The sequence below is a fragment of the Arabidopsis lyrata genome (genome assembly GCF_000004255.2).
Source record: "Arabidopsis lyrata subsp. lyrata unplaced genomic scaffold ARALYscaffold_6, whole genome shotgun sequence".
Taxonomy (NCBI): domain Eukaryota; kingdom Viridiplantae; phylum Streptophyta; class Magnoliopsida; order Brassicales; family Brassicaceae; genus Arabidopsis; species Arabidopsis lyrata.
Window position 1 is genome coordinate 1,891,427 of NW_003302550.1, and position 23,165 is coordinate 1,914,591.

At 37.2% G+C, this 23,165-nt stretch overlaps 9 protein-coding genes across 11 annotated transcripts; 4 read left to right on the forward strand and 5 right to left on the reverse strand.

Moving 5' to 3' along the window:
• Positions 1 to 79: 79 nt before the first annotated feature.
• Positions 80 to 822, forward strand: LOC9307215. The gene has a single exon (XM_002871099.2). It carries the CDS (start codon positions 105 to 107, stop codon positions 654 to 656), a length of 552 nt encoding a protein of 183 aa, XP_002871145.1. The 5' UTR covers positions 80 to 104; the 3' UTR covers positions 657 to 822.
• A 616-nt stretch (positions 823 to 1,438) lies between these two features.
• LOC9307216 (U-box domain-containing protein 62) lies at positions 1,439 to 4,024 on the forward strand. Its single transcript, XM_021020344.1, has 8 exons — positions 1,439 to 2,120; positions 2,222 to 2,417; positions 2,765 to 2,846; positions 2,927 to 2,984; positions 3,068 to 3,156; positions 3,236 to 3,331; positions 3,439 to 3,509; positions 3,654 to 4,024. The coding sequence occupies exons 1-8, from the start codon at positions 1,739 to 1,741 to the stop codon at positions 3,775 to 3,777; spliced, it is 1,098 nt and encodes a 365-aa protein (XP_020876003.1). The 5' UTR covers positions 1,439 to 1,738; the 3' UTR covers positions 3,778 to 4,024.
• On the reverse strand, positions 3,998 to 7,013 carry LOC9307217. Of its 2 annotated transcripts, XM_021020300.1 has the most exons (8): positions 6,474 to 7,013; positions 6,269 to 6,341; positions 5,315 to 6,112; positions 5,141 to 5,221; positions 4,994 to 5,056; positions 4,697 to 4,908; positions 4,494 to 4,609; positions 3,998 to 4,398 (listed from the first exon to the last, which is right to left on the reverse strand). In XM_021020300.1, exons 1-8 carry the CDS (start codon positions 6,531 to 6,533, stop codon positions 4,293 to 4,295), a joined length of 1,509 nt encoding a protein of 502 aa, XP_020875959.1. In that variant the 5' UTR covers positions 6,534 to 7,013; the 3' UTR covers positions 3,998 to 4,292. The 2 variants fall into 2 exon arrangements, with proteins under 2 accessions (XP_020875959.1, XP_020875958.1); XM_021020299.1 differs by having other exon boundaries at positions 5,141 to 6,112; positions 6,474 to 7,012.
• A 720-nt stretch (positions 7,014 to 7,733) lies between these two features.
• Positions 7,734 to 8,829, reverse strand: LOC9309269. Its single transcript, XM_002873155.2, has one exon. It carries the CDS (start codon positions 8,518 to 8,520, stop codon positions 7,786 to 7,788), a length of 735 nt encoding a protein of 244 aa, XP_002873201.1. The 5' UTR covers positions 8,521 to 8,829; the 3' UTR covers positions 7,734 to 7,785.
• A 1,371-nt stretch (positions 8,830 to 10,200) lies between these two features.
• On the reverse strand, positions 10,201 to 12,461 carry LOC9309270 (phenylalanine N-monooxygenase). Its single transcript, XM_002873156.2, has 2 exons — positions 11,490 to 12,461; positions 10,201 to 11,030 (listed from the first exon to the last, which is right to left on the reverse strand). The coding sequence occupies exons 1-2, from the start codon at positions 12,459 to 12,461 to the stop codon at positions 10,404 to 10,406; spliced, it is 1,599 nt and encodes a 532-aa protein (XP_002873202.1). The 3' UTR covers positions 10,201 to 10,403.
• Positions 12,462 to 13,249: 788 nt separating this feature from the next.
• LOC9309271 (probable chalcone--flavonone isomerase 3) lies at positions 13,250 to 15,130 on the forward strand. Of its 2 annotated transcripts, none has more exons than XM_021020377.1 (5): positions 13,250 to 13,473; positions 13,571 to 13,680; positions 13,808 to 13,966; positions 14,257 to 14,483; positions 14,725 to 15,130. In XM_021020377.1, the coding sequence occupies exons 2-5, from the start codon at positions 13,608 to 13,610 to the stop codon at positions 14,881 to 14,883; spliced, it is 618 nt and encodes a 205-aa protein (XP_020876036.1). In that variant the 5' UTR covers positions 13,250 to 13,473; positions 13,571 to 13,607; the 3' UTR covers positions 14,884 to 15,130. The 2 variants fall into 2 exon arrangements, with proteins under 2 accessions (XP_020876036.1, XP_002871147.1); XM_002871101.2 differs by having other exon boundaries at positions 13,251 to 13,473; positions 13,597 to 13,680; positions 14,725 to 15,115.
• Positions 15,131 to 16,934: 1,804 nt separating this feature from the next.
• LOC9307218 (RING-H2 finger protein ATL73) lies at positions 16,935 to 19,264 on the reverse strand. Its single transcript, XM_021020384.1, has one exon. It carries the CDS (start codon positions 17,909 to 17,911, stop codon positions 17,375 to 17,377), a length of 537 nt encoding a protein of 178 aa, XP_020876043.1. The 5' UTR covers positions 17,912 to 19,264; the 3' UTR covers positions 16,935 to 17,374.
• A 1,587-nt stretch (positions 19,265 to 20,851) lies between these two features.
• On the forward strand, positions 20,852 to 22,301 carry LOC9309272 (expansin-A2). The gene is made up of 3 exons (XM_002871102.2): positions 20,852 to 21,325; positions 21,433 to 21,745; positions 21,849 to 22,301. Exons 1-3 carry the CDS (start codon positions 21,184 to 21,186, stop codon positions 22,153 to 22,155), a joined length of 762 nt encoding a protein of 253 aa, XP_002871148.1. The 5' UTR covers positions 20,852 to 21,183; the 3' UTR covers positions 22,156 to 22,301.
• Positions 22,279 to 22,903, reverse strand: LOC9307219. Its single transcript, XM_002873158.2, has one exon. It carries the CDS (start codon positions 22,843 to 22,845, stop codon positions 22,564 to 22,566), a length of 282 nt encoding a protein of 93 aa, XP_002873204.1. The 5' UTR covers positions 22,846 to 22,903; the 3' UTR covers positions 22,279 to 22,563.
• Between the last annotated feature and the right edge of the window lie 262 nt (positions 22,904 to 23,165).

Consider the following 23,165-nt stretch of genomic DNA (forward strand, 5'->3'; position numbering starts at 1 on the left):
CGCCACTCCCACACGTGTGATGAATGCCGTGTGTTAATGGGTCACATTACCCAAACCTTATATAGACCACAAAGAGACCCAACAGAACTCCATCAGACAAAACAATGGAAGCTATCTCTCAAACCTGCACAAAGATCATCACCAACTCATCTTCGAGAACATATAAAACCTCATCTTCGGTCACGGCAATCCCACAGACCAAGCTGAGCCTTAAAGCCAAGAAGGAGAGGTGGGTTGCTGCTGCTAGATGCGTGGCTTCGGGGTCGGGTTATGCGGCGGCAATGGAGCCAATTACACCGGAGGAAGAGGAGGAATTGACTCAGAGAAGAGGTATATGTGGCGGAGAAGCAAACAGAGGAGTATGGGAGCTCTTGGAGTGCCTTGAGAAGGAAGCTATTATGGGTGATGATGATGGGAGAGACCCTACAGATTACAATAGAAGAGCGAAGATTTTCGACAAGAGTTCTAAGATCTTCAAGAACTCTAAAGAACAGAGAGATCAGTCTCCTGTGGAGTACCTTGAGAAGGAAGCTATCATGGGGGCTGATGATGGGAGAGACCCTAAAGATTATAACAGAAGAGCAAAGATTTTTGACAAGAGTTCTAAGATATTCAAGAACATCAAAGAACAGAGAGACCAGTCTTCTCCAGAATAAATATAAAAATTGTTGTCTGTTTGTTATGATCTGATCTCATTAGTGCTTGATTCCTTGTATGGTTGTACCTGTACTTTTTTTTACAAGGATCCTCTCATTGTAACACCATCTTAATAATATTCAGTCAACAGGAGAGACTAATTATTGAACGCACAATGATGCAGAATCTTTGGATCCTTTTTCCATTCAACTTGAGAGTCCATATAAAAATAGCTTTCCAACACCCACTTTAACCATAGTCTGTGTTCCAAGAATCCTGAAAGTTCTCATAATCCAAATGTTATCTATGATGATTGGATCAAGAATATGATTAACACTAAAACATCTTGAAAACACCATTAATCCTCTTGATGGGAACAATGAAATCATGAGTACTAGAGAAAAATCAGAAAACCTGTCCCGATGGATTTACTTATGTTTTATATTGATATCCATCAAACATATTTAGTCCAACAAATCTAGACACTGTTTATGAAGAACAGAACAAGTTCCAATGGCAGTTGCACAAAAGATATGATAGAATAAAAGATTATCTTTATACAGTTGAAACAGGAATATTGTTGGCTTAATGACAAGTTCCCATCTAAATCCATAGTTTATACATGGTGATTGATATCTAGTAGCTTCAATATAGCAGTTGTACAGTGTTCTAATAAGGCAAAACAATAAATGATTTTCAGACAAATTATTTTCGGACACACGAAACAACAACAGTAAAGAGATAAATTCCGTTGACTTCTCTTCCGCACACTTACTTTTGGATCCATGGGCCCGATATAGAATCTGAGCCTGATGTCTGTTGTGGTTGAAACGTCACCGTTTTGTTTTAGTTTATCTTCTCTCTAAACGACGTCATGTTGCTTCCCTCTTCTTCTTCTTTCTCCTCTTTTAGTCTTTTCATTTGATCGCTGAAAACTGAAACTATTTCCCCATATCACTCATCTCTCTTCTTCAAAATTCCTTCTTTGTTTCACAAAACTAAACCAAACCCTGATTTTAGCTTCTTAATTGCTTAATTATCTTCAATTTTTGTTTAATTTTTAGGTTTTAAATCATTTTCGATCGTTTGATTCCATCATTCCATGGCCGGAAAAGGGCTATCATCGGCGCCTTTCAACGCGCCGCCGATGATTGTCCAAGACGCTGACCCGTTACGTTTTCGGGTCGGCGAACAAGACCCTAAAACCCGTGAATTCGCTGCTTTTATCGGCGACCACCACCGGTATTTCGCGGCGGCAGCAGCAGCAGCCGCCGCTGCAGCTAATCCACACCCTCATCTAGAGTTCCGTCAGAATTTCTACTCGGAGAAACCCATTATCGGAAACCCTAACGACAGTGGTGGGTCCGACGGCGAGGATGACGTTGACGTGGAAGAAGAAGACGAGGATGATGACATAGACGGAAATGAAGGCGACATGGGCATGAACAAAGATGCTGGCGAAGATTCTGTATCTGCAGGAGCTGGTAAGAGAATCACACAAAGTTTTTTGTTTTTTTGGAATTCTAAGTTTGAAAAGTTTCTACTTTTGGGAGTATTGAGGCGGTGGACTAAAATGGTAATGCAGTGATAGTGGTTGGACAAGACAACGCAGCTTACTACTCACAGCATTTTAAGACGATGGAAACGACTTTTGCTTCTAGGAATGAGGAATCATCTATCGCTGTGGATAATGGGTGTGATTTCAGCGGCAGAAGAGACCCTTCTTCTTCTTCGAGCAATTCAATCGAGTCCTTGAGGACCATTTTGTCTGATCCTACAACGTATGTTCTTTTTTGTTTTGGCTTGGTTTTTACGGGTTTTTTTTGTGGTCTTAAAGTCGTTATTGAGCTTATAGGACTCTGTTCTAAACTCTTGAAATTCGTTTAGTTCTTAAATTCTCCAATAATGGAAGCAAATATGTAGAACTTTCTGAATCTTGGTGTAGTGATATATGGTTCCGGAATTACAAAGAGCTTTTAGTGTTATTAACTTATTACCTCGCCAAGAAGTTAGTGTGGACGTTGATACTTTTTAAGTTGGAAACCATTGGATTGGTATTTGATCATGCTTGCGTTTAATCTATAGCCTATTTTTTTTGTTAAATGTGATTCTCTTTGCACAATTGCAGAGGGTCTTTGATGGCTGATGCTATGATTTTACCTTGTGGACACACTTTTGGAGCTGGAGGAATTGAACAAGTGAAACAGATGGTACAGAGTTTTGTTTCTGCTATTTGCTTTTGTCTCTTTTCTTTTGCTTATGAAATCTATTTTCCGTCGCCTTCTCTTAGAAGGCTTGCTGCACATGTTCACAACCAGTCTCAGAAGACTCAATAACCCCAAATCTCAGTGAGTTACTAGAGTTCATGATTTCTGTATTTGGTATAGTCTCAGAGAACTCCTTGTCATTATTTTCGCCCGATTTTTCGCAGCTTTACGAGTTGCGGTACAAGCATTCTGCCGAGAAGAGAATTCACAGTCAAACCATTCATCGAAGAGAAAACGAGAAGGATTTGATCAAGTAATTCAATACTACTATTCATATGACCTCTCACATTTATTTATGTATCAAACAAGAGGTTCCTTTTCCATATACACAGGAGAGACGTGCATTTGGTGTCACTAATCATTCAGGTCGATCAAGGAACAAAAGTAATCATTTCCCATTTGCTGTGGCAGATCGAGTTATAATAAAGGTCGGTCCTTTCTTTTTTTTCCCTGCGATTTTTTTCTCTATCGTAGGTATTTTCTTATGATGGAAGATTGCGGGAGTTGCTAACCGATGGAGTGAAACATGAATCAGGGAAATAAGAGGACACCACCTCGTTTTGTTGGCCGGGAAGCTGTTGTGACTACTCAATGCTTAAACGGCTGGTAAACTCTCATTTCTTTCTTTCTCACTGCAAACTTTCTTGTACACTGATAAAGGCATCACCTGTACAACCCTTGAGCAAAAATCTATACCAACTTTTGTATAAATGTTTCTGTTACTTAAGAGCTCATTTGCTACATTTGCAGGTATGTGGTGAAAACACTGGACAACGCAGAGAGTGTGAAGCTTCAGTATCGTTCATTGGCTAAAGCTCCAGAAGATCCATCTGCCAAAGCAACACCAAACAAGATGGTCTCTAACTGGCTCTAAACAAAGCAACCTTGTTTTCAGCATGATGACACCAGTTTCTGCTCCTAGGTTCTCTATGTAAGATCCAAAACCTTATTTACAGATCCAGATCACTGTTACATATTGTAAATTGTAGTAGTTACTCCATGTGTGAGGTTTGACTTTTTGGGGAAATTAGGCTTAGGGCAAGATCCAAACTTTGAATAGCCAGAACATATTCGGATCATAATACAATACATAGTTATCTCAAGATTACTTCTTTATTCAAGAAGAGATGTTAATAACTTTCAGAATCTTAACTAATTTAGCATACTAAGGTTCTTACTGTAAAACAAATGGCTGAAAAATGAATCTATAAAAGGAAATAGGAAAAAAAAAAAAAAAAAAAAAAGAAGGCTGATGAGCATATTGCTCCTAGTGTTACAGATGGATATTACAAAGAATAACTCTGCTATGAAAGTTTACACTAAAGTAACTGGGAAAAAGTTTTCAACTAAAAGGCTTAAATCAGATACTGGTCAGAGGTTTAAAGGATTTCAGCTACAGGTTATGTTCTCCTCCAGAAAACTGCAGGTCGAGAATATAGAGGCTGCAGCTGCTTTAATGACTAAATCCTTATCTGACATCAGCGCGTTTACAGCTCTGCAACACAATTTGAACAGCAGGAAACTAAAAATTTGGATTGGGGAAACATATTAAACTGGTAATGAGATGAATAGGTAGTGAAATGGCCATACCTAGAGTCCAGTGGCATCCCTAAGTGTAAGAAATTCTGACCAGAACTCAAGCTCAAGTGTTGCAGACCTTGATCACAATGTGATTGCAGATATCTCACTTGGTTTAACCAGCTTTCCTGAATATTTTCAAAGTTCACAAACTCCATATCAGATGCCAATGAAAAAAGGTAAGATGTGTGGTTAGGAAATCTTAATTCTATTACCAATTGTGACTCTTCTTCTGAGAGCTTGTGTTCGAGTTGCTTAAACAAAGTCATCCATCTGGTCTTGTGGACATCGACTGTTGAAGCCCTTGAAGCCCCATCGAAGAGTAAAGTTGGGTCATTTTCTTGATCGGGTGGAAACTCTTTCGTTATTAAGAAAGGTAGCTCTGTCGTGACAACTGCACGAACCCTCTTCTTGCTACGTCGAAGAGCTGAAAAGAACCAAAAAGAGATTTAAAGAACAGCCAAGTACTAAAGTTTTCATAGCATGAATGACCATATAAGAGTTTTGGTTACCGGAAACACGGCCTTTGAGGTCCTGATGAAGCAATTCCAACCATTGAGAAGCTACAGTAGCCGCTGCAAATTAGAGATGAAGATCCATCTAAGCCACATATGATAGTATAAAACCATGCACATTGTGTATTGAATTCTAGAACATACCATTAACAGTGAGAACACTAGCACTGTTAAGATCTGATGCGTCCTCGCTCGACAAGGAACTGGCATTTTCTGAGAACTTACCTGCCACGTGAAACCTCGACCTAACTGTATTGTTTTCTTCACTTAACTCATCATCTGCGCATTTCTCATCGTAGTAGCGCATAGAGTACTTACCTTTTGGCATGGCATACTTGAATCCTTGGTTAAAATCAGATCCGAAGGCATCAGTGTTCACATCTCCCAAGTTTTTCCTAGGACTCCCAACTGCACTATTACTATGCCTCAATGTAGAATGATAGAAGTTTCCAGCATCTCTTTCAGACTTGACAATGTTTTCGATAATGGAAAGTACTTGCTTTTTGTTTCTCACATGGTTAATAATTCCAGGGTTCAATTCATTAAGCAGTCCACTAGGAGCAGCTAGCCTAGCAAACCTGTCAACTTCTTCCTTCCTTGCAATCTCTATCTTTCTCTTCTTAGCCATTGCAGCGTCAATATTATTCTTTTTGCGTCCACGTTTCCTTGGAGCCGGTATCCCTCCATGAGAAGAGGATACGAGACAGCTACTTGATGTCGTTGAAATCCCACCGTGCGGATTAGAGAGATACCCGTTCTGTTTCATTTCTGTCCAAACCTTCATTGGATCTTTTTTCGCAACAGGACCATTGGAACTCCCACACTCTGAATAAACATCCATTGAACTAGTTTTCTGGCTTCTCCTGGACGAGCAAACCGATGTTAAATCATCATTCAAGCAGCTGGAAACAGCATCCGCATTATCACATCTCTTAAGCAAAGCTCTCTTATCACAATCAACATCTGCGTTGAGAACAAGCTTACTGGAAGAAGACTTGACCTTTTGACCTAACAGTTGAGTCTTATTAGTCATCCCTTCTTTAACAAAACTCTCTGAAACTTTACCAACTTGAGACATTTCATTGGCTTTTTCAATGTCCTTAGAAGCAGTGCCACCTGTAGCAACGGATGTTCAAATTACATTTGAATCAAAGTTTAGGCTATCTATTCTATGCCTTTCTTAAACTTCAATCTCATTGAAACCATAATATGAAGAATCATAAAACGATGAACAATTGAATGAAATTGGCTCGGCTAGTAACAGTAAATTACCTGAATTTAGAGTTGGTGTAACAGGTTGAATTTTACTCAACTTCAGTCTTTCATCCAATTCAGCGCCTCCGATCTAAAATCCCAGAAATCGAAAAAGTAAAGCAATGTATAATTAGATCGAGAAATTGAAAGGCAAAGTAAATCAGCAAACGAACAAAATCAATTCAACAAAAATCCAATGAAGGAGAAGAAGTAAAGAGGTTACCTTTAAGTCGGATCTGGGAATCGGAGAAAACCCTCCAGAAACATTGTCGTGTTCTTCCATAGCGACTCAATTAAAACCACGAAAGCAAACCCAGAAATTTACCTTCGAATATTTGACCAAAACAAAAGCCAAAAAGTTTCGAGAAATGAGAAAACCCAGAAAATGGTGATAACAGATTCTCTGATTCCTCGAGGGAAAAATACTCGAAATGGAGATCGAGGGTTCGAGTGATGAAGTCTAGGGTTTTAAGATCTGATGGTCAATTAGTAAAGATCGGAAATGTTGGATTTGAGACCCTAGAAATTGGAGAAGAGGGAAGAAGAAGAAGCAGAGGAATGAGGTGTGAAGAGCGCGCGATGTGGGCGTAGTTTAATCATTTCTGACAAACAACAAATGTTTTAATTCTTTTGGGTTTTTTTTTTTTTTCTGGGGGATCTTTGAGGTTTTTCAAATTCAAACGAGGCTTAAACGCGATTTGGAGGGAATAGTGAATTTGGGCCTTTATAATCGAATCTTTTGAATTTTTGTTAGCTCATTACTAATTTCGTAAAGGCCTTTTTCACTTTTATTGCTATTTTTTAATAAACCAACTACTTAAACCGTAAATTACAAGAAGGCTCCGCTTGCCATTTGAATTTTCAATTTAAGTAACAGATTAAAAGCTAATCATATTTATAAGTATTAATTGCATAAAATATTGTAATTGTGAAATCTTGTGTTATTCAATTCTGTATTTTGGAAAATAATACGTTTACATTATTGTAATCTACAAACATTAAAAACAATTGTTATTCAACCTCCATTTAATTTTGTTACTTTTAAAAACATATTTGATTTTCTTTTACTAAATTAAGTTTTTAATAATATCAACATATTTGATATAGTAGATTCATACGATGTCTTAGTAGGCTCTATGACTCCTTCTGGGCAGAGAATTCTACGCGAAAGACCTGTTCAGCCGTCGATCAAAGCTCAGGAGGTACAAGCGTCCTCTAATGCTCGGGGAAGACATAACCGTGGACGGGGTCCCCGCGGACGCGGGAATCGAGGAAGCGGTCGTGGACGTGGCTAGTATCTCTCCTTTGCTTATTTATCAAGCTAATCGAAGCGGAAGATTCGATTACCATCTTTACTCAACTTTATTGTACTTGTAATGTGAACTTTCTGCGCTGCCTTTATGGTATGCTTTTAAAAAAAATTAATAAAAAAAAAAAAAAAAAAAAAAAAAAACAAAACAAAAAAAACCATATTGGATATTTGACCCAAATTTGGTCAAATATTTATTTACAAGATTATGCAAAGGGCTCCATTATCAATTTCCCACAAGCCAACAATTCCTAAGCTGAGATTCACTAGTCTCTCTAAAACTTGACACCTTAGCTAAACAGAAATGCGTACACCGCATACCCAAACCCGACCCGGATCCTGACCCTGACATTGACCCGACACGGGTCGTCTTAAGCAGATAACAAACCGGCCCACACTCAACTCCTTTCCCTTGTACCACCAACCCCCACGCACGTGTGCCGTCGCCACCGTCAAAACCACAGCCACAACTCTCCTCCGCCGCTCCTAACTGCTCCACGAACACAATTCCTTCCGGCATCTCCGCCTCTCCTCTCTCCCATCTCCCTTTCACCGCCGCCCATTCCTCCGCTTTCATCACAACCACCGTTCCCTCCTCCTTATCTCCGGTGTACAAATGGACTAACAACGGCGCTTCACTTAAATTCTTAACGATCTCCGTCACCGATTCCTTCATCCACCTGTCTAGCTTCTCACGCTCCGCCTCCACCGCTCTACTATCTCCTCCACCTCCTCTGCTTCTCCCTCCGCTTCTTCTTCCACCTCTCTGTTTCTCTATCTCCGTTACGGTCTCCGCTATCGACGCCGTGATCGTTCCAACGCTAGATCGCCGAGTACCGCCTAGATTGATCGGGAACGACGATGAAAGCAATCTCGCATTATGATCGGATCCACATGGATGCTCCAATGAGCCGCGTTGCACTAGATAACTTCCACCGTAACCGATTTTTGCATACGCCATCTTTCCCCGGTGATGAGATTTCCACGTCAATAAAAAAAATCTTAAATCACAAAATCCGGAGATTAAATCCTCCCTAGATTCGCTTTAATGTTTCTATGAACAAGACGTTATGAAACAACGGCGAGGATTCAGGCGGAGAAATATATCTAGCGGTCGGATGAGTATAGGATTGTAGGAAGAACTTTAACGTAAGAAGATGACTTGATATAACGCTAGGTTATTAAAATATGCTGACGTCAGTTTAAACTGAAACCTGTTTGACGAGTTGTAATCGGGTGTAACTCAATCCATGCTAAGTCCCGGTGCGTATATGCCTTTTACGTTTAAGTGGTTGTTAGTGATTGTAGCGGAGTATACTAGAGAAGGGAACATGGTTGCACAGTAGGAATCATGTAGAGGATTATTGCCCTTTGAGAAAGTGGGATGAGGTCAATGATTAAAGACCTTTAACGAAATAACGGCGTTTTTTATAATCTAGAACAGACGTATTGCCGTCGAGTGTTGCTTGATCTAAGCCGTAGGATTATAAGACAATGCTTCAGAGGACCGGATCGGACGGTCATCATGAGATGTAGAACTCGATAGGCACGTGGGAATGTGGTTTCGGTGTGTGGGGAGATCGGAGTAACACGCGACACTCGTCTTCTTAATTAAGTGGATTCCGTGCTCACCACGTGTTTGCCACGTCAGCTTAGAGTCCACGTTGGAGTCAACTATAGCTTAAATATATTTATAAGCTTTTCATATTAATATGGGTTGCCGCATTATTACGACCCGTACTATTTCTATTCTCACGATTTCGACTTATACTTTTCGACCTTTTATAAATAGATATAAACTATATTTATTTTTTACAAAACGACCTGAACTTTTTTTTCGGTCCAAATGTCTACACCTCCAATCGAAATAGATAATCCCGATTTTAAACCTGATTAAACCGTTAAATCGCGATTACTGTCTCGTGTTTGACCAAATCCGACTGTTTTTTCTTTGACTCGATAAGCCCAGCTTAAAAACGACGTCGTTTGCTAAATATGAAAATCACTCAAAATATGTTTTCCCCAAATTTCCTATTCACTCGTCTATCGATTTTTCCCCAAATATGAAGAACCCTAGAAGCGAATTTAATTCTATCACCAAAACAAACTATTTGGTTTTTAAGCTGGATTTATCGGGTCAAAGAAAAAATAGTCGGAACTAGTCAAACGCGAAACAGTAATTAATTGCTATTTAACGTTTTAATCGGATTTAGAATCGGGATTATCTATTTCGATTGGAGGTGTAGACATTTGGACCGAAAAAAAATTCATGTCGTTTTGTAAAGAATAAATATAGTTTATGTCTATTTATGAAGGATAGAAAAGTATAGGTCGAAATCGTGAGAATGAAAATAGTACATGTCGTAATAATGCGGAAATCCTATTAATATTATGGTCAAAGTTGTGAATTTTGTTTTCCAAATTTCTTTTACTAGTTTTTTCTAAGAAAAATCCACCAAAAATAGATAAAACCTACAATGTTTAAATACAAATTCATTGAATGATAAACAAACAATCCTTTCTTTTTTTTTTGGATCAAAACAAACAATCCTGTAAAGGTAATAAATCCACAATTTATTAAATCTGTTGGATCTAGATAGTTAGTCTATTAGGATCGCCCCTTCAAATTTTTAGATGCATAAAGCCAAAAAGTTATATTATTTTCATTGAATGATAAACAAACAATCCCATAAAGGTAATAAATCCACATTTTGTTGAATTTGTTGGATTTAGATATTTAGTCTATCTGGATCATCCCTTATACTTTAGATGCAAACTCCAGAACTACATCTACAATATTCGTAATAGCTTTTTCTAGAAAAACAGTAATCTTTACTCTCTCAATTAGGTTGGATACACATGTGGAGCTAGACGAGGTGTTGCAACCGCGTGTAATGGTTTTGCCATGAAAAGGTCACTCTTGCTTTCCGAAATATCGATCTTACTCTCACCAGGCACTGGTGACCACGTGAACCCTTGAATCAACCGAGCCAACAACATGTACGTCATGGCTGACCCAATGTCCACACCCATACACCCTCTTCGTCCCGCACTGAACGATATTATATTGAGATCAGGCTCGTTTGGATCCACGCCTATGTTATTGAACAAATGTCTCTCCGGGTCGAACTTAAGAGGCTTGTCCCATACGCTAGGGTTTCTCCCAATCCCCATACGACTAATCAGCACATGGCTTCCCTTGGGGATGAAGTAACCGTCTACCACAGCGTCAGCGGTGGACATGTGAGGGAGGTTGAACGGTGCCACGGGGTGTAACCGGAATGCCTCTTTCACACAAGCCTTCACGTAGTTGAGATTTGGGAGATCGGACTCAAGGACAAGGCGGTCTTTTCCAACTACCCTATCGATCTCCTCCACGGCTTTTTGCATGATGCTCGGCTCGTTAATCATCTCCGCCATAGCCCACTCCGCCGCATTAGACGGATTATCCACCGTCGCCAACATTAGCTCCTTCATAGTCCAATCAACCACCAAAAAAGTTAGAGGTGATCAGATAAAATATTTTTTTTTTGTAAAATAAAATTAAACCTTTTGCTTATGAAAATGCATCACTAATGCATGGAATTCCAAATTGAAAATATTTAGAGCTTTGATTTTCTAAAGAAACTCCATTACAATGTACCATGATCTTTGAAGTAATCATCAGTTTTAAACTATCCCGGTTTACTTAACTGGTTAGAGAGGTGTTGTAATAGTTTTACTTTTACCAGTCCTAAGTGCTACAAAACATTCATAGACAAATGATTTACAATTGTAGACACAGTACATGTACTAATAAAGTCAGGTCACTATTGGTCACGAAAGGACGAAACTTTTTTGCTAAAAAAAAAACTCTAGGTACTATATTGTAGTAGCCAGATATAATTCGATAATTAAAAAGATATAATATTAAGTCCATAATATGCATACCGTCACTTGTGCTTTGATCTCTTCGTCCGACAGAGTAGGCTTCCCGTCAGTGTCTTTAGCCATTATAAACATGTCAAGAAAATCTTGAGGCTCTTTCATGTTCCCATTTCGCCATTGCATAAGTCTTTCATCAACAAAAGGATCGTTATACTTACTTACCTTTCTCATTGCATCACTCACAATCTTCTCATGCCCTTCCAAGTCCAAGAACCTTAGCCACGGGACATAATCTGACAATGCAAAGGCGTAAAGATGGGTTAAAACCGTAAACAAAGATTCCACATGTTCAATCTCTTCGAACCCTGGTCCCGATCCATCTTCACTTCCGTTACCAAAATGCCTTATACCAAACATCATCTTCCGAGCTACATTTCCGCTGTATTGCCGCACCACAAGCCTTAAATCAATAACCACAAAACCATTACCATTACCACGGTTTTTGACACTACGGTTATTGATGTACCGGACGAAGTTATCAGCCTCTTCGGTTCTCTTTTGGAGCGTCAGTTGGAAGCTCTTCTTGCTCGTCACGTGAGATGCCACCACTCTCCTCATCATCTTCCACTGCTCTCCTTGTGGCTCCACCGCAACAGTCAAGTACCCGCGGCTGCAGTACTCTGTCCCCATTGTTAGTGGTCTAGTGGCGAAAACGGAGTCTTGCTTCTTCAGAATCTCCCTTGCAATTCTCGGGGATGTCACGGGGATTACGTGAGTATTCGCAAGACGGATACATGCAATATCGGTGTTGAGTTCTTTCATAAGAGAATGTATCCAACGGAACACCGGTCTGTTCCTCCCTAGTATGTCCGGTAAGTTTCCGATTAGAGGCCAAGATTTCGGCCCGGGAGGGAGAGAGAGGTTTCTCGTGTGTCTAGTCATTAACATGGTTTTCTTCTTCTCCTTATGCTTCATAGTTAATGCAAGAAGAAGCAAACCTAGAATAAACGCAAGCAGTGGGGTGGAGTCGAGCATTGTTTTTATCTCAATTTGGAGAAATTATTTGAGGTCGAAAAAGTTTACTTTTTTCTTTTCTTAAATGAAATGATGAGGAATAAGCTTATTTATAGCCATGACACGGCAATGAAACAATGCTTGTGGTTAGGTGTAATCTGTGGAAAATAAATGTGCTTTAAATGTTGAAGGAAAAAAATGTTAAAGGAATCTGATAGTGTATCATAGTGGGCTTGGAGAATTGGGCTATAAAACTGTAAATTTTATTTACCAACTTTTTTAGCTTTCCAAATTCGTCTAATCAATCTCTAAGGATAAATTTGCTTATTCCTTATCCCTTTTAAATCTTTATGTTAAATTTTTAATGCATCATTATGAATATTTGTCCCTTTTAGGTAGCGCCACGTTTAAAAGACTATGGACTTGGAGATTTGGGCTTGTAAAACTGTAAATAGTTGGCCCATTTTAAAAATCGACTCAGCTCTGGGTTCAGCTTTTGAATCTAATCCAAACTACAATAAGCGATCATAGCCGTTTCTTTGTCATCATCACTTTTACGTTACTGATTTCAATAGCCGTTGTGGAGAAAGGTGGCTGCTTCTAATTTTGTATCTAACTTATGTACGCTTTCTTTCACTGATCTCTTTACTGTATCATAGTAATACAATTTTATCTCTCTTATTTTACTTCTTTATCTTCATTTGTTAGGTAGAACGAGTGGTTGTGGGCTGACTGCTTGATCTAAACACGTGGCTTTCTGGTGGATCGCTAAACAAACATATTTCATAGACATTCAATGAAAGAAATAAAGTTGTTTTGGTATCAAAATAATTCAATTCATCAAAAGAATACGTCTTCTTTTAGATCACAGGCTTTGAACGTTAGCAATATGTTACCTACCACCAGTCCCTGGCTTAATATATAGATATTCACATTTACATGATAGATATTCTTTCTCTATGATCATAAAATAGTACACCAAGCCGTTTATAAATTCCTTCACTCTCAGTTTCAAGTAAATATAAATTAGAAAGTAAGTCTACACTCTTTGCATTGTTTATAATTACAAATTTTTATCCACTAAAGGAAGATTATCAGTTCTAGAAAGTTTCTCATTGCTTTTTCTTAAGATTTGTGTTTCTTGTTTATCAAACAGTGGGAACAGAGATGGTCATGGTTCATGATGTTCCTTTTCCTCCACAGATCATCACTTCCAAGCCACTCTCTCTTCTGGGCCAAGGTTTTTTTTTTTTTTTGGTCTAAGATAACCATATTTTCTTTTTTGCTTCCATAATATTTGATACCTTAATAATGCAATAAAATCTCAGGTAATAATTTAATGTGGGTTGTTTTTATTCTTGTTATAGGGATCACAGACATCGAGATCCACTTTCTTCAAGTAAAGTTCACGGCGATCGGAGTTTACTTGGATCCTTCAGATGTTAAAACCCATCTTGATAATTGGAAAGGCAAAACCGGCCAAGAACTCGCCGGCGATGACGACTTCTTCGACGCCCTTGCCTCCGGTAATCTTAATTAGTCCTTGTTACGTTTCAAATCAAATTTGAATTAGGGTTCTCCGGTTTTGATGATTTCTGGTTTAGATAGACTACTTGGTTAAATATTGGTTTTGGCTGTGTGATACCAAAAAGTGTGATGAAAAGAACTAGTCATATAATTCGGTTAGGCTTCTTTTTTTGGTTTACTCCGGATAAACTCCGGTTTACTTAATTTATTTGGTTAAGTACGTGTCGAATAAAATTGAACCGGTTCGTCTGATGACTATATATATATTTTGGGTCTCTATTTATTTCAGCGGAGATGGAGAAGGTTATAAGAGTGGTGGTGATAAAGGAAATAAAAGGAGCTCAGTACGGAGTGCAGCTAGAGAATACGGTGAGGGATCGTTTGGCTGAGGAGGATAAGTACGAGGAAGAAGAAGAAACCGAGCTCGAGAAGGTCGTTGGCTTTTTCCAGTCTAAGTACTTCAAAGCTAATTCCATCATCACTTACCATTTCTCAGCCAAAGATGGCATTTGCGAGGTATAATCTAGAGCCTCTGTTAACGTCTATTATTATATCGAATTCATGTCTTCTTAGAAATAAAAGTATGTTTAGTCATCCATTTGCAAAGCATCAAATTCACGTGGAACAGAGGAACTCTGTTTTCGTTATACTAATGAATTTGTTTGAAATAGAAAAGAAAAAACCACATTTGAATGCAATTTCTTGCGTATATGAAACAATCAAGGTCCTAAAATAATTGTTTATTGATTGGTGGTAGATCGGGTTTGAGACGGAAGGTAAAGAGGATGAGAAACTGAAGGTGGAGAATGCGAATGTGGTGGGGATGATGCAGAGATGGTATTTGTCCGGAAGTCGAGGAGTCTCACCGTCGACTATTGTCTCCATCGCTGATTCGATCTCTGCAGTTTTAACATAAGAACCTTGGCCCCTTACATAAATAAACATTTGTATGTGTCATTTGTGTGTGTGTTTTTATGTCGTTGTTATATGAGACATTGTGTTTGGTTATCTTTATAAATGATTAATGCTTAGTCTACAAAAAGTGTCTTGATTTTGTTGAAACTTATATAATCATCTTGTCATAACTTCTACCATCAAGATTTTATTATCTGTAAGTACTGTACTATCAAACAATGGTCTTTCATTCATCTTGATGCAAAGAATGACTTTTTCATAGTGGAAAACAAGGAAATTGGTTTGACTAGAAGGTGTGTTTAGATTTTGTTTCCTCTTTCGTACTTCCATGAATTACAAACACCAGTTTAGTAACTTATGGATCCGCCTTGACCAAATCCTGAATTTGTATCATCAAACGTATACTATAAAGTTTGATCTAATCGAACAATAAGGTAATCTCATCACAGAATTCTGAAAAAGCATGTGGATGAATCATGCTACATCTCAATTTAAACCAGCTTTACTCGTTTAGATTCAACATTGGAAGGATACTTAAGTAGGTTTTGTGGAGCTTACTTTGGCTGATTGAACCAATTTTGTTGATTTCTACTGTAGTCACTTGCAATAGACGATTTGGGATTGGTCTTTGGTTCGTGATGTAGTGTGACTTCGCTTTTGTTGCACTAAGCAGATACAGAGCAGCAAACTACAGAGGAGAAATCGACGCGATGTTGGTTTAACAGTAACTAAGTAGAAATATAGCAACTGAGAATTACACGTGGTAAAACCTATGACGTCACTACAAAATGGGAAGTTTTACCCGAACCATCTGACTAGCCGTTGGTTTATCACCGAACCTAAGGTTCGATTTTGCTCTGGACTTCCCAAGCAAAAAAAATGGAAATAACAGAAGAGTAAAAGAAAAGGAAACTTGAGTCCCAAATCATCAGTTTATAAATAGTCTAATCGTTGTAGTATCAAATTTAACATTTAAACACAAAGAAGGGATATGAGAATAATATTTTTAGCCACAACCATGTTAATTTCACTATTACTTTTCAAAATTAGTTTAAGTGTTAAATTTTAAAAACGTCAAAAACTAACCGCGCCTAGGCATTCTGTCCTTAGTTAGTCTGTAAGCTTTAGTTTTCGAAGTTCGGCATGTTTTCACGTAATATAGATTTAATTTAACACTTAAACTCATTTTTAAAAATTAATAAGTATTTTAACTAAAATTTCAAACAAATTTAACACTTAAACTTTTTTAATATAATGATTTTAACCAAAACCATGTTAATTTTACTATTTTTTTAAAAAAAATTAGTTTACGTGTTAAATTTTAAAAACGTCGAAAACTAACCGCGCCTAGGCATCCTGTCCTTAGTTGATCCGTAAGCTTTGGTGTTCGAAGTTCGGCATGTTTTCACGTAATATAAATTTAACACTTAACTCAGTTTTAAAAATTATTAATTGTTTTAATTAAAATTTAAAACAAATTTAACACTTAAACTTTTAGAAAATAATGCTTTTAACCAAAACCATGTTAATTTCACTATTACTTTTAAAAAATTAGTTTAAGTGTTAAATTTTAAAAACGTTGAAAACTAACCGCCACTAGGCATCATGTCCTTCGTTGGTCCGTAAGCTTTGGTGTTCGAAATTCGGTATGTTTTCGCGTTATGTAGATTTAACACTTAAACTCATTTTTAAAAAATAATATTAATACTTAAACTTGTTTTTAAAAAATAATAATGATTTTCACTAAAATTCTTTTAAAATCCTTGTAAATTTTTAAAACCTTTATAAATCCATTTAAACCTCTAATAGAAATCTTTATGTTTTACATTGTTAAAGTAGAGTTAGCATATAAAATCTTTATTTATTTGAAAGGAGGTTTGAAAATATTCACAATATTATATGAGCTAGACTCACAATATTATACGCACACTCTGTTCCCTTATATCTGATACTCTATTCGTCTTCATTTTATATAATTATATGTGGTGATATCTGAGGTAATTGAAAACCTCTACAAAGTCTTACAGTCTTAGTGTAACGTTTCTGACTTTCTGTGCTTGGCCTTTTTTTTCCAGTTGCCTAATGGCCCAAACTTTTTTATTAACTTCTGTTCATCCGAATGAACAATACATTTAGGTCACAATCACATTAACTAAAAAAAACAAAATTGAGTACAGAAACGAATCGAAGCAAATCAATTTTCTCAAAAAATTTATTTTATTCAAACCTGAACAAAAAACTGACTGAGGCGAACCGAAAAAAGATTTCGTTAAAGGCTAAACAATTCTGAAAACCAAAGTCAATCAAAAACCAAATCAAACTTGAAAAGCCAAAACTTAGAAGATTATATAAGTAAATTGTGGATAAACTTCCCTAATTGTAAACAGTAATTTACAAACAAAACAAATATATATATATACCAAACCAGAAAGAAAAAAACCTACTTAGGTGAAGCAAAAACTCAACATTGAAAGTGACCTCATGAAGCTCTGTTACGTTGCCACGTCATCACCCCGCCGGGAGCCATTAGCTGGAGTCTGATGTTCGAGGAGTGATTGTCTGCAAGTGGGGCAAGAGGAATGTGACAGCAACCAAGTGTCGATGCACTTGACGTGGAAGCCATGGTTACATTTGGGCAAAACCCTAACTGTCTCTCCTTCAACAAAATCTCCTAAACAGATCAAACACTCTGTGGCTTTCATCTTAAGCTCAAGACTGTATGAATCAACCGGAATAAGCTTCAACGCCCGTTTCTTGATCCCCTTTGCTACGTTTACGTTTGCGTTAGTGTCAACTGGATCTTCGTCGGGAGTGAACCTTCTTGTGCAGCGTAAGACACAGCGCAAGACCGAATTGATGCCAAGAGCACAGATCAAGGCGCATAGAAGAGCGGCTAGTACGATCACCATGTGTGTATCCATGCTAGCTATATTCTTCTTGTTGCTGACAGAGTCTCCTAAGGTTCTAGGATTTGCATCAGTAGCTGAAATAGTCGGGGTAGCTTGCGTCTCAAGTAAGAATCTAGCCATCTGTAAACGCTTTAGAAACAGATGCACAAATCTTTTTTTGACTCTCCTTTAAGGTTCTTCTTCTTCTTCTTATTGCTCTGGTTTATGTTCGAATCGGACTACAAAAGAGACTGAGATGAGAGATTCAAGTTTCTTCATGCTATGATAAGCACAAGATCAGCTTTTGTTTTCTCTTTTACTCTGAGGCTTCGATTCCAGTCTGAAACTCAAAGACTTGATAAATCCATGGAGATATCAAATCTCAAATCCTTAATGATCTGTTTCTTTATACAAGTTCTTATTTGAGTTTTACACAAAAGGAAATAAGTTGTTCTATAAGAGTAGGAAATGGGTAGACTAGAGAAAGAGAGAGAGAGGGATGATGATGAGATGGTCGGTCCAAGAAATCTTTGGTTAGATTTGCTGATATATATATTTGATAAATTAGAGAGATAATACTATGGCATATAATCTTGTTGCATTTGTATAATTAGTAACAGGGACAAACGTAAAGGACAAGGCCAAAAAGACAACTAATAATGCAGAATATATTGTTGAGTAGATATTAAAATTGATGTATAACGAATTCTCTCAATTAGTGGTCTTAAGAACTTTGGAATCAAGCCAGATGAAATCCACTCTCGTATAGAAAGAAATTAATTAGTGAGAAAAGAAAACATTCGAACATTTATTTTGTATATATAAACATAAGTTGGGGTATCATATTCTCAACAAATCATGATGATTATAGCATAATGCATTTGTTCCATCATTTACAATCTTTACTAATTAGAATTTATAAACTTAATCTTCAATTAATAGATATTTCTAGTTTTTTTTTTTTTTTTTTTTTTGGCTGCAACAGATATTCATATATAGTATCATGTTTAATATGTGTAACAAGAAAATGTAACTAATTACTTCAATCATAAGAAGATGCAACTATTACGTGGATGTACACTTTTCTTTTTGCCTAGCTAGTTTCTAATGGAAAGCAATTAAATAATTAAAAGATCTACAGTACAAAATAAAGCGAGTTTATCAATTAATCTACTAATTTACTATCTTCGGGGCACATTGAAACGTAGTTAATGTTACCGAAAATGTGTAAAATATTAGTTGGATTTAAATTGAATGGTGTACATAAAGGGAAAAAGAAGTATCTGGGTGGGATCTCTGGTCCACATATTAGCAACATCCAATTCAACACTTACTGATGTACAAATCAAACATACACACAAGTTCTCACGCAAGAGACACAAACAAACACTTGTCTCTCTTAGATCCACTACCTCCATTATCATACATAATTACTTTATAAGACGAACTGACCCATCAACCAATACGTGTGTATTCTCATATACGAATGTGTAAACATGATTAGCTTTCCTATTTTTTTTTTTTAAATGAGATGGAAGAACCAAAAAAATAAGAAAAGAAGATAATTGTATCTGTTTTATAGTGATGGATAAATAGCCGATGCTAGTTAATTACATAACAAATTTTTGGGCAACACTAACAATAACAATAAGTGATGTAAATTAGGTGTGACTAGGCTCTGGGGGTAGAAAAAACGATTTAATTCTATCTATAGACGTTATTGTCGGTGAGCGGGCTTTTGGGGTATAGAATCTAGCTCTAGGATTAGTGTTATATTGGTCCACAAATGTTTTCCATTTCAGATTGAAAAGTGGTTAGGTCTAAAGCTATAGAATCAACCCAAACTAGAATCCTGCAATCAAATCAAAGTGGTAAAGAATGGTGGATACGACTAGAAAGCGTAAGTCAAAGTTTGTTAGGTTAAATTTCGATTTGGTTCGGTTAATCTTGAAACCATATGACAAAAAGAATAAACAGTTGAAGTCTAGTGTTGGACTGTTTTCATAAGGTTGGTTGATATTTCATTGGGCAGGCCTTGATGGGCCGAATCACGCTCCATAGTAGCCCAACTAAGAGGCGGCTGTGTACTAGCTAGACTACTAGGTGGTTGTGATCTGTCCCTGGTTCTTATTTCTTAAATCTTATGACGTAGGTGTCTGCATCATACGTGTATACGGTGTATTATACATGCCCGATCACGAGGACGAGCCACACAACCGGTGGTGTAGAGCTTCTGATCATACTTGATTTTTTGGACTATTTAGTGGTTTTAGATATGTATTCAATTCGTAAAATGCAATCAATTTTCTCTTGAATGTGTTAAATTACTTGCAAATTTCAAATATATTATCGAATTTTCCTGCTGTGGCTGTTCTTTTTCTTATTTCTAGTTTTAAAAAAGAAATTTTTTATTGATGTGTATGCATATATAACGAAGAATGTGAAATGATGATGACAAACTGATAATTGACTGCAACTTGAAAGAAAGTCTGTTACCGGAAACAACGGGAGATCTCATGTTCTTATATATAGTACGTCATGCTTTGATGATCTCATTTTACATGTTTCTTTCTTCCTCACAATTCATATCTAACCAATTAACTTATGACTATAGTCTATATATGAATTATTCAAGTGTGCGCATGCAATTGTAGGAAACGAACTTCACTTGTGTATTTTTTCTTAAACTACAAATTTAGGGATGAAAAAAGACACAATTTTTAGACTATGATATTGATTAAATAGGTAAAAGCCATATATATAGTTTAAAAAGAACAAAAAAAGCTGACTATATATTTTAAAACTATGATTAAAAACATCGATTGGATTAGAATTAACTATTAAGTGCCTAACCGTAGTCACATTTCATTATTTCTCTTTCTCATGACTGATGACATCTTATGTCAGAAATTAAATTAAAGATCACTAAAGAATGCATGATTTGTTCACCGATTAATATATTAAATGAAGACATGTGAATCTGTGACGTGGGTTTCGATAGAAAAAAAAAACAAGAAGAAGAGAATAATATACGTTGACAAAAAAAAAAAAAAAAAAGAATAATATACGTAATTAGTCCACGTGGCATAAAAGTAGGGGTCCATGCGGTATAGCCGTTGCCCGTTGGAATGGTTAAGCGCTAACGGAATTGCATGTGAAGACTTGCATAATGCATAACCTACGTACGTACACACGGAATTCCTGGGAATTAAGACCGATCCGATTATGTCACCTTCTTCCATTTTACGTTTTGTCAAAAACAAATATATTTGTATCATAAGAGAAGTGATATCTAGTAGTAGTGAACTCCATAATCAATCCCTATATAAGTGAACGAATTATATACCAACTTCACTCATCTCCTTTTTCCACTTCTTACTTCCTCCGATCCTCTTTAGCCCCTCAGCAAAATCATGAAGCTTACAGAATATTCCCATATTTTATTTCTTTCACTATTCACCATCAACTTCTACATTATAAACTCCGACGACAACGGAGGCTGGGAGAGAGGCCATGCTACCTTCTACGGTGGAGCTGATGCATCCGGCACAATGGGTACTTGAAACATTTTCTTTCACTCGCACCCACACATATCATTAATTAAGTCAGCACAATTGGATACTTTTAACATATTTGACCGTTCAAGTGTTGATGTTTTTTAGGTGGTGCTTGTGGGTACGGTAACTTACACAGCCAAGGCTATGGGCTACAAACCGCGGCTTTGAGCACGGCTTTGTTCAATAGTGGGCAGAAATGTGGGGCCTGCTTTGAGCTACAGTGTGAGGATGATCCTGAGTGGTGCATCCCTGGTTCCATCATCGTTTCAGCTACAAACTTCTGTCCTCCAAACTTTGCCTTAGCCAATGATAATGGTGGTTGGTGCAATCCTCCTCTCAAGCATTTTGACTTGGCCGAGCCTGCCTTCCTCCAGATCGCTCAGTACCGGGCTGGAATCGTTCCTGTCGCATTCAGAAGGTAAAAACAAAATTTTAGCCAAAAAAGGACAATTCAGTATACGTTTTCTTATATAAAACGCTCTAGGTATCAATGTATATCATTTGTCCTTTTATAATGATAGGGTTCCATGTGAGAAAGGTGGAGGGATAAGGTTCACGATCAACGGGAATCCGTATTTCGACCTCGTGTTGATCACAAACGTGGGTGGTGCTGGAGATGTTAGGGCCGTCTCTTTGAAAGGCTCAAAGACTGATCAGTGGCAATCTATGTCAAGAAACTGGGGACAGAATTGGCAAAGCAACACTTACCTCAGAGGGCAAAGCCTATCTTTTCAAGTCACTGCTAGTGATGGTCAGACTGTTGTGAGCTACGATGTTGTCCCTCAGGATTGGCAGTTCGGTCAAACTTTTGAAGGTGGACAATTCTAGATTATGTACCAAGATAAAGTAATAGACATTATACGAGAAGAGGCAATGATTGTGTTTAATTAAGACAAAACTCTGTTTTTCATTGATCATATCCACTCTTTTATAGTAATAACTCATAAGAAAGACAATGAAACAGTTAATTTTGTATTCGTTTAGCAAACAAGGTCTATCCCCATTTGAAATATCTACTTGATTATATTGTAGGGAATTATTGACGTACAAAGCCTAAAACCTAAATATAATTTCTTCATTCTTTCTATTGAAAAGAACCAATTTAAACATATTAATTACTTTTAATAGTAACACAAGTATAGTATTTGATATTTACAAAATTCTATAAAACAAAGAATAATAGTAACTAAAAAATTGTCATTCGTAGTCAACCGAGTGACAAAGATAGCAGTTTTGTTAAGTCTTGACGTAGTTGATTCTCTTGCTTGGTCCAGACGCCGGAACTGACCCTCTCGGAAGAGCGTTCAACACCAACGACCCAAATTTTCCGGTGACATATGACGCCGTGAAGTGATCATCCTCGCCTTCGCACCCTACCACCGTCTTGGAGACAACAGAGATCTCCCCGGGGAAGATGACGCCATCAATTACCGACGGAAATTTCCTAGCAGTTGAAAACGAAGCAAGCTGAGAGAAGGAGATGAATAAAACTAGAATCAAAGCTCCAATTCTAGCCATTTTCTTGTTTGTTTATATATGAGTGAAGACTTTGTTTTTTTTTTTTTTTAACTTCTTCGTCAATGTGTGATTTGGTGAAGAAGATCCGTGAAAGTACATGTCTATATTACTATATATAATGTGAAAATAGATAGATAGGTCACTGGTCAGTCAATGGCAGTTGCATAGATAACGCGGCAAGTGTTTGGACTCAAAAGAGTTGAAAGACTAGGTCATTATAGTTTCCGGTCCAATTGAAATATCACTTTAATTAGTACGTATTGTCAAAATTTGTAATTACATTTTCTGAATTTTAAAATCTAGATGTGAATAAACGATTT

Coding starts and splice junctions, on each gene's coding strand:
- LOC9307215 (XM_002871099.2), top strand. CDS start 105: ATGGAAGCTATCTCTCAAACCTGCACAAAGATCATCACCAACTCATCT.
- LOC9307216 (XM_021020344.1), top strand. CDS start 1,739: ATGGCCGGAAAAGGGCTATCATCGGCGCCTTTCAACGCGCCGCCGATG. Junction 2,418..2,764: donor ATTTTGTCTGATCCTACAAC/GTATGTTCTTTT, acceptor GCACAATTGCAG/AGGGTCTTTGATGGCTGATG. Junction 3,332..3,438: donor CAGATCGAGTTATAATAAAG/GTCGGTCCTTTC, acceptor AACATGAATCAG/GGAAATAAGAGGACACCACC.
- LOC9307217 (XM_021020299.1), bottom strand. CDS start 6,533: ATGGAAGAACACGACAATGTTTCTGGAGGGTTTTCTCCGATTCCCAGA. Junction 4,610..4,696: donor CAGAAGAAGAGTCACAATTG/GTAATAGAATTA, acceptor GAAAATATTCAG/GAAAGCTGGTTAAACCAAGT. Junction 4,399..4,493: donor GGGATGCCACTGGACTCTAG/GTATGGCCATTT, acceptor ATTGTGTTGCAG/AGCTGTAAACGCGCTGATGT.
- LOC9309269 (XM_002873155.2), bottom strand. CDS start 8,520: ATGGCGTATGCAAAAATCGGTTACGGTGGAAGTTATCTAGTGCAACGC.
- LOC9309270 (XM_002873156.2), bottom strand. CDS start 12,461: ATGCTCGACTCCACCCCACTGCTTGCGTTTATTCTAGGTTTGCTTCTT. Junction 11,031..11,489: donor AGATCAAAGCACAAGTGACG/GTATGCATATTA, acceptor TGGACTATGAAG/GAGCTAATGTTGGCGACGGT.
- LOC9309271 (XM_002871101.2), top strand. Junction 13,681..13,807: donor ACTCTCTCTTCTGGGCCAAG/GTTTTTTTTTTT, acceptor TTCTTGTTATAG/GGATCACAGACATCGAGATC. Junction 13,967..14,256: donor CTTCGACGCCCTTGCCTCCG/GTAATCTTAATT, acceptor TATTTATTTCAG/CGGAGATGGAGAAGGTTATA.
- LOC9307218 (XM_021020384.1), bottom strand. CDS start 17,911: ATGGCTAGATTCTTACTTGAGACGCAAGCTACCCCGACTATTTCAGCT.
- LOC9309272 (XM_002871102.2), top strand. CDS start 21,184: ATGAAGCTTACAGAATATTCCCATATTTTATTTCTTTCACTATTCACC. Junction 21,326..21,432: donor TGATGCATCCGGCACAATGG/GTACTTGAAACA, acceptor GATGTTTTTTAG/GTGGTGCTTGTGGGTACGGT. Junction 21,746..21,848: donor GTTCCTGTCGCATTCAGAAG/GTAAAAACAAAA, acceptor TTATAATGATAG/GGTTCCATGTGAGAAAGGTG.
- LOC9307219 (XM_002873158.2), bottom strand. CDS start 22,845: ATGGCTAGAATTGGAGCTTTGATTCTAGTTTTATTCATCTCCTTCTCT.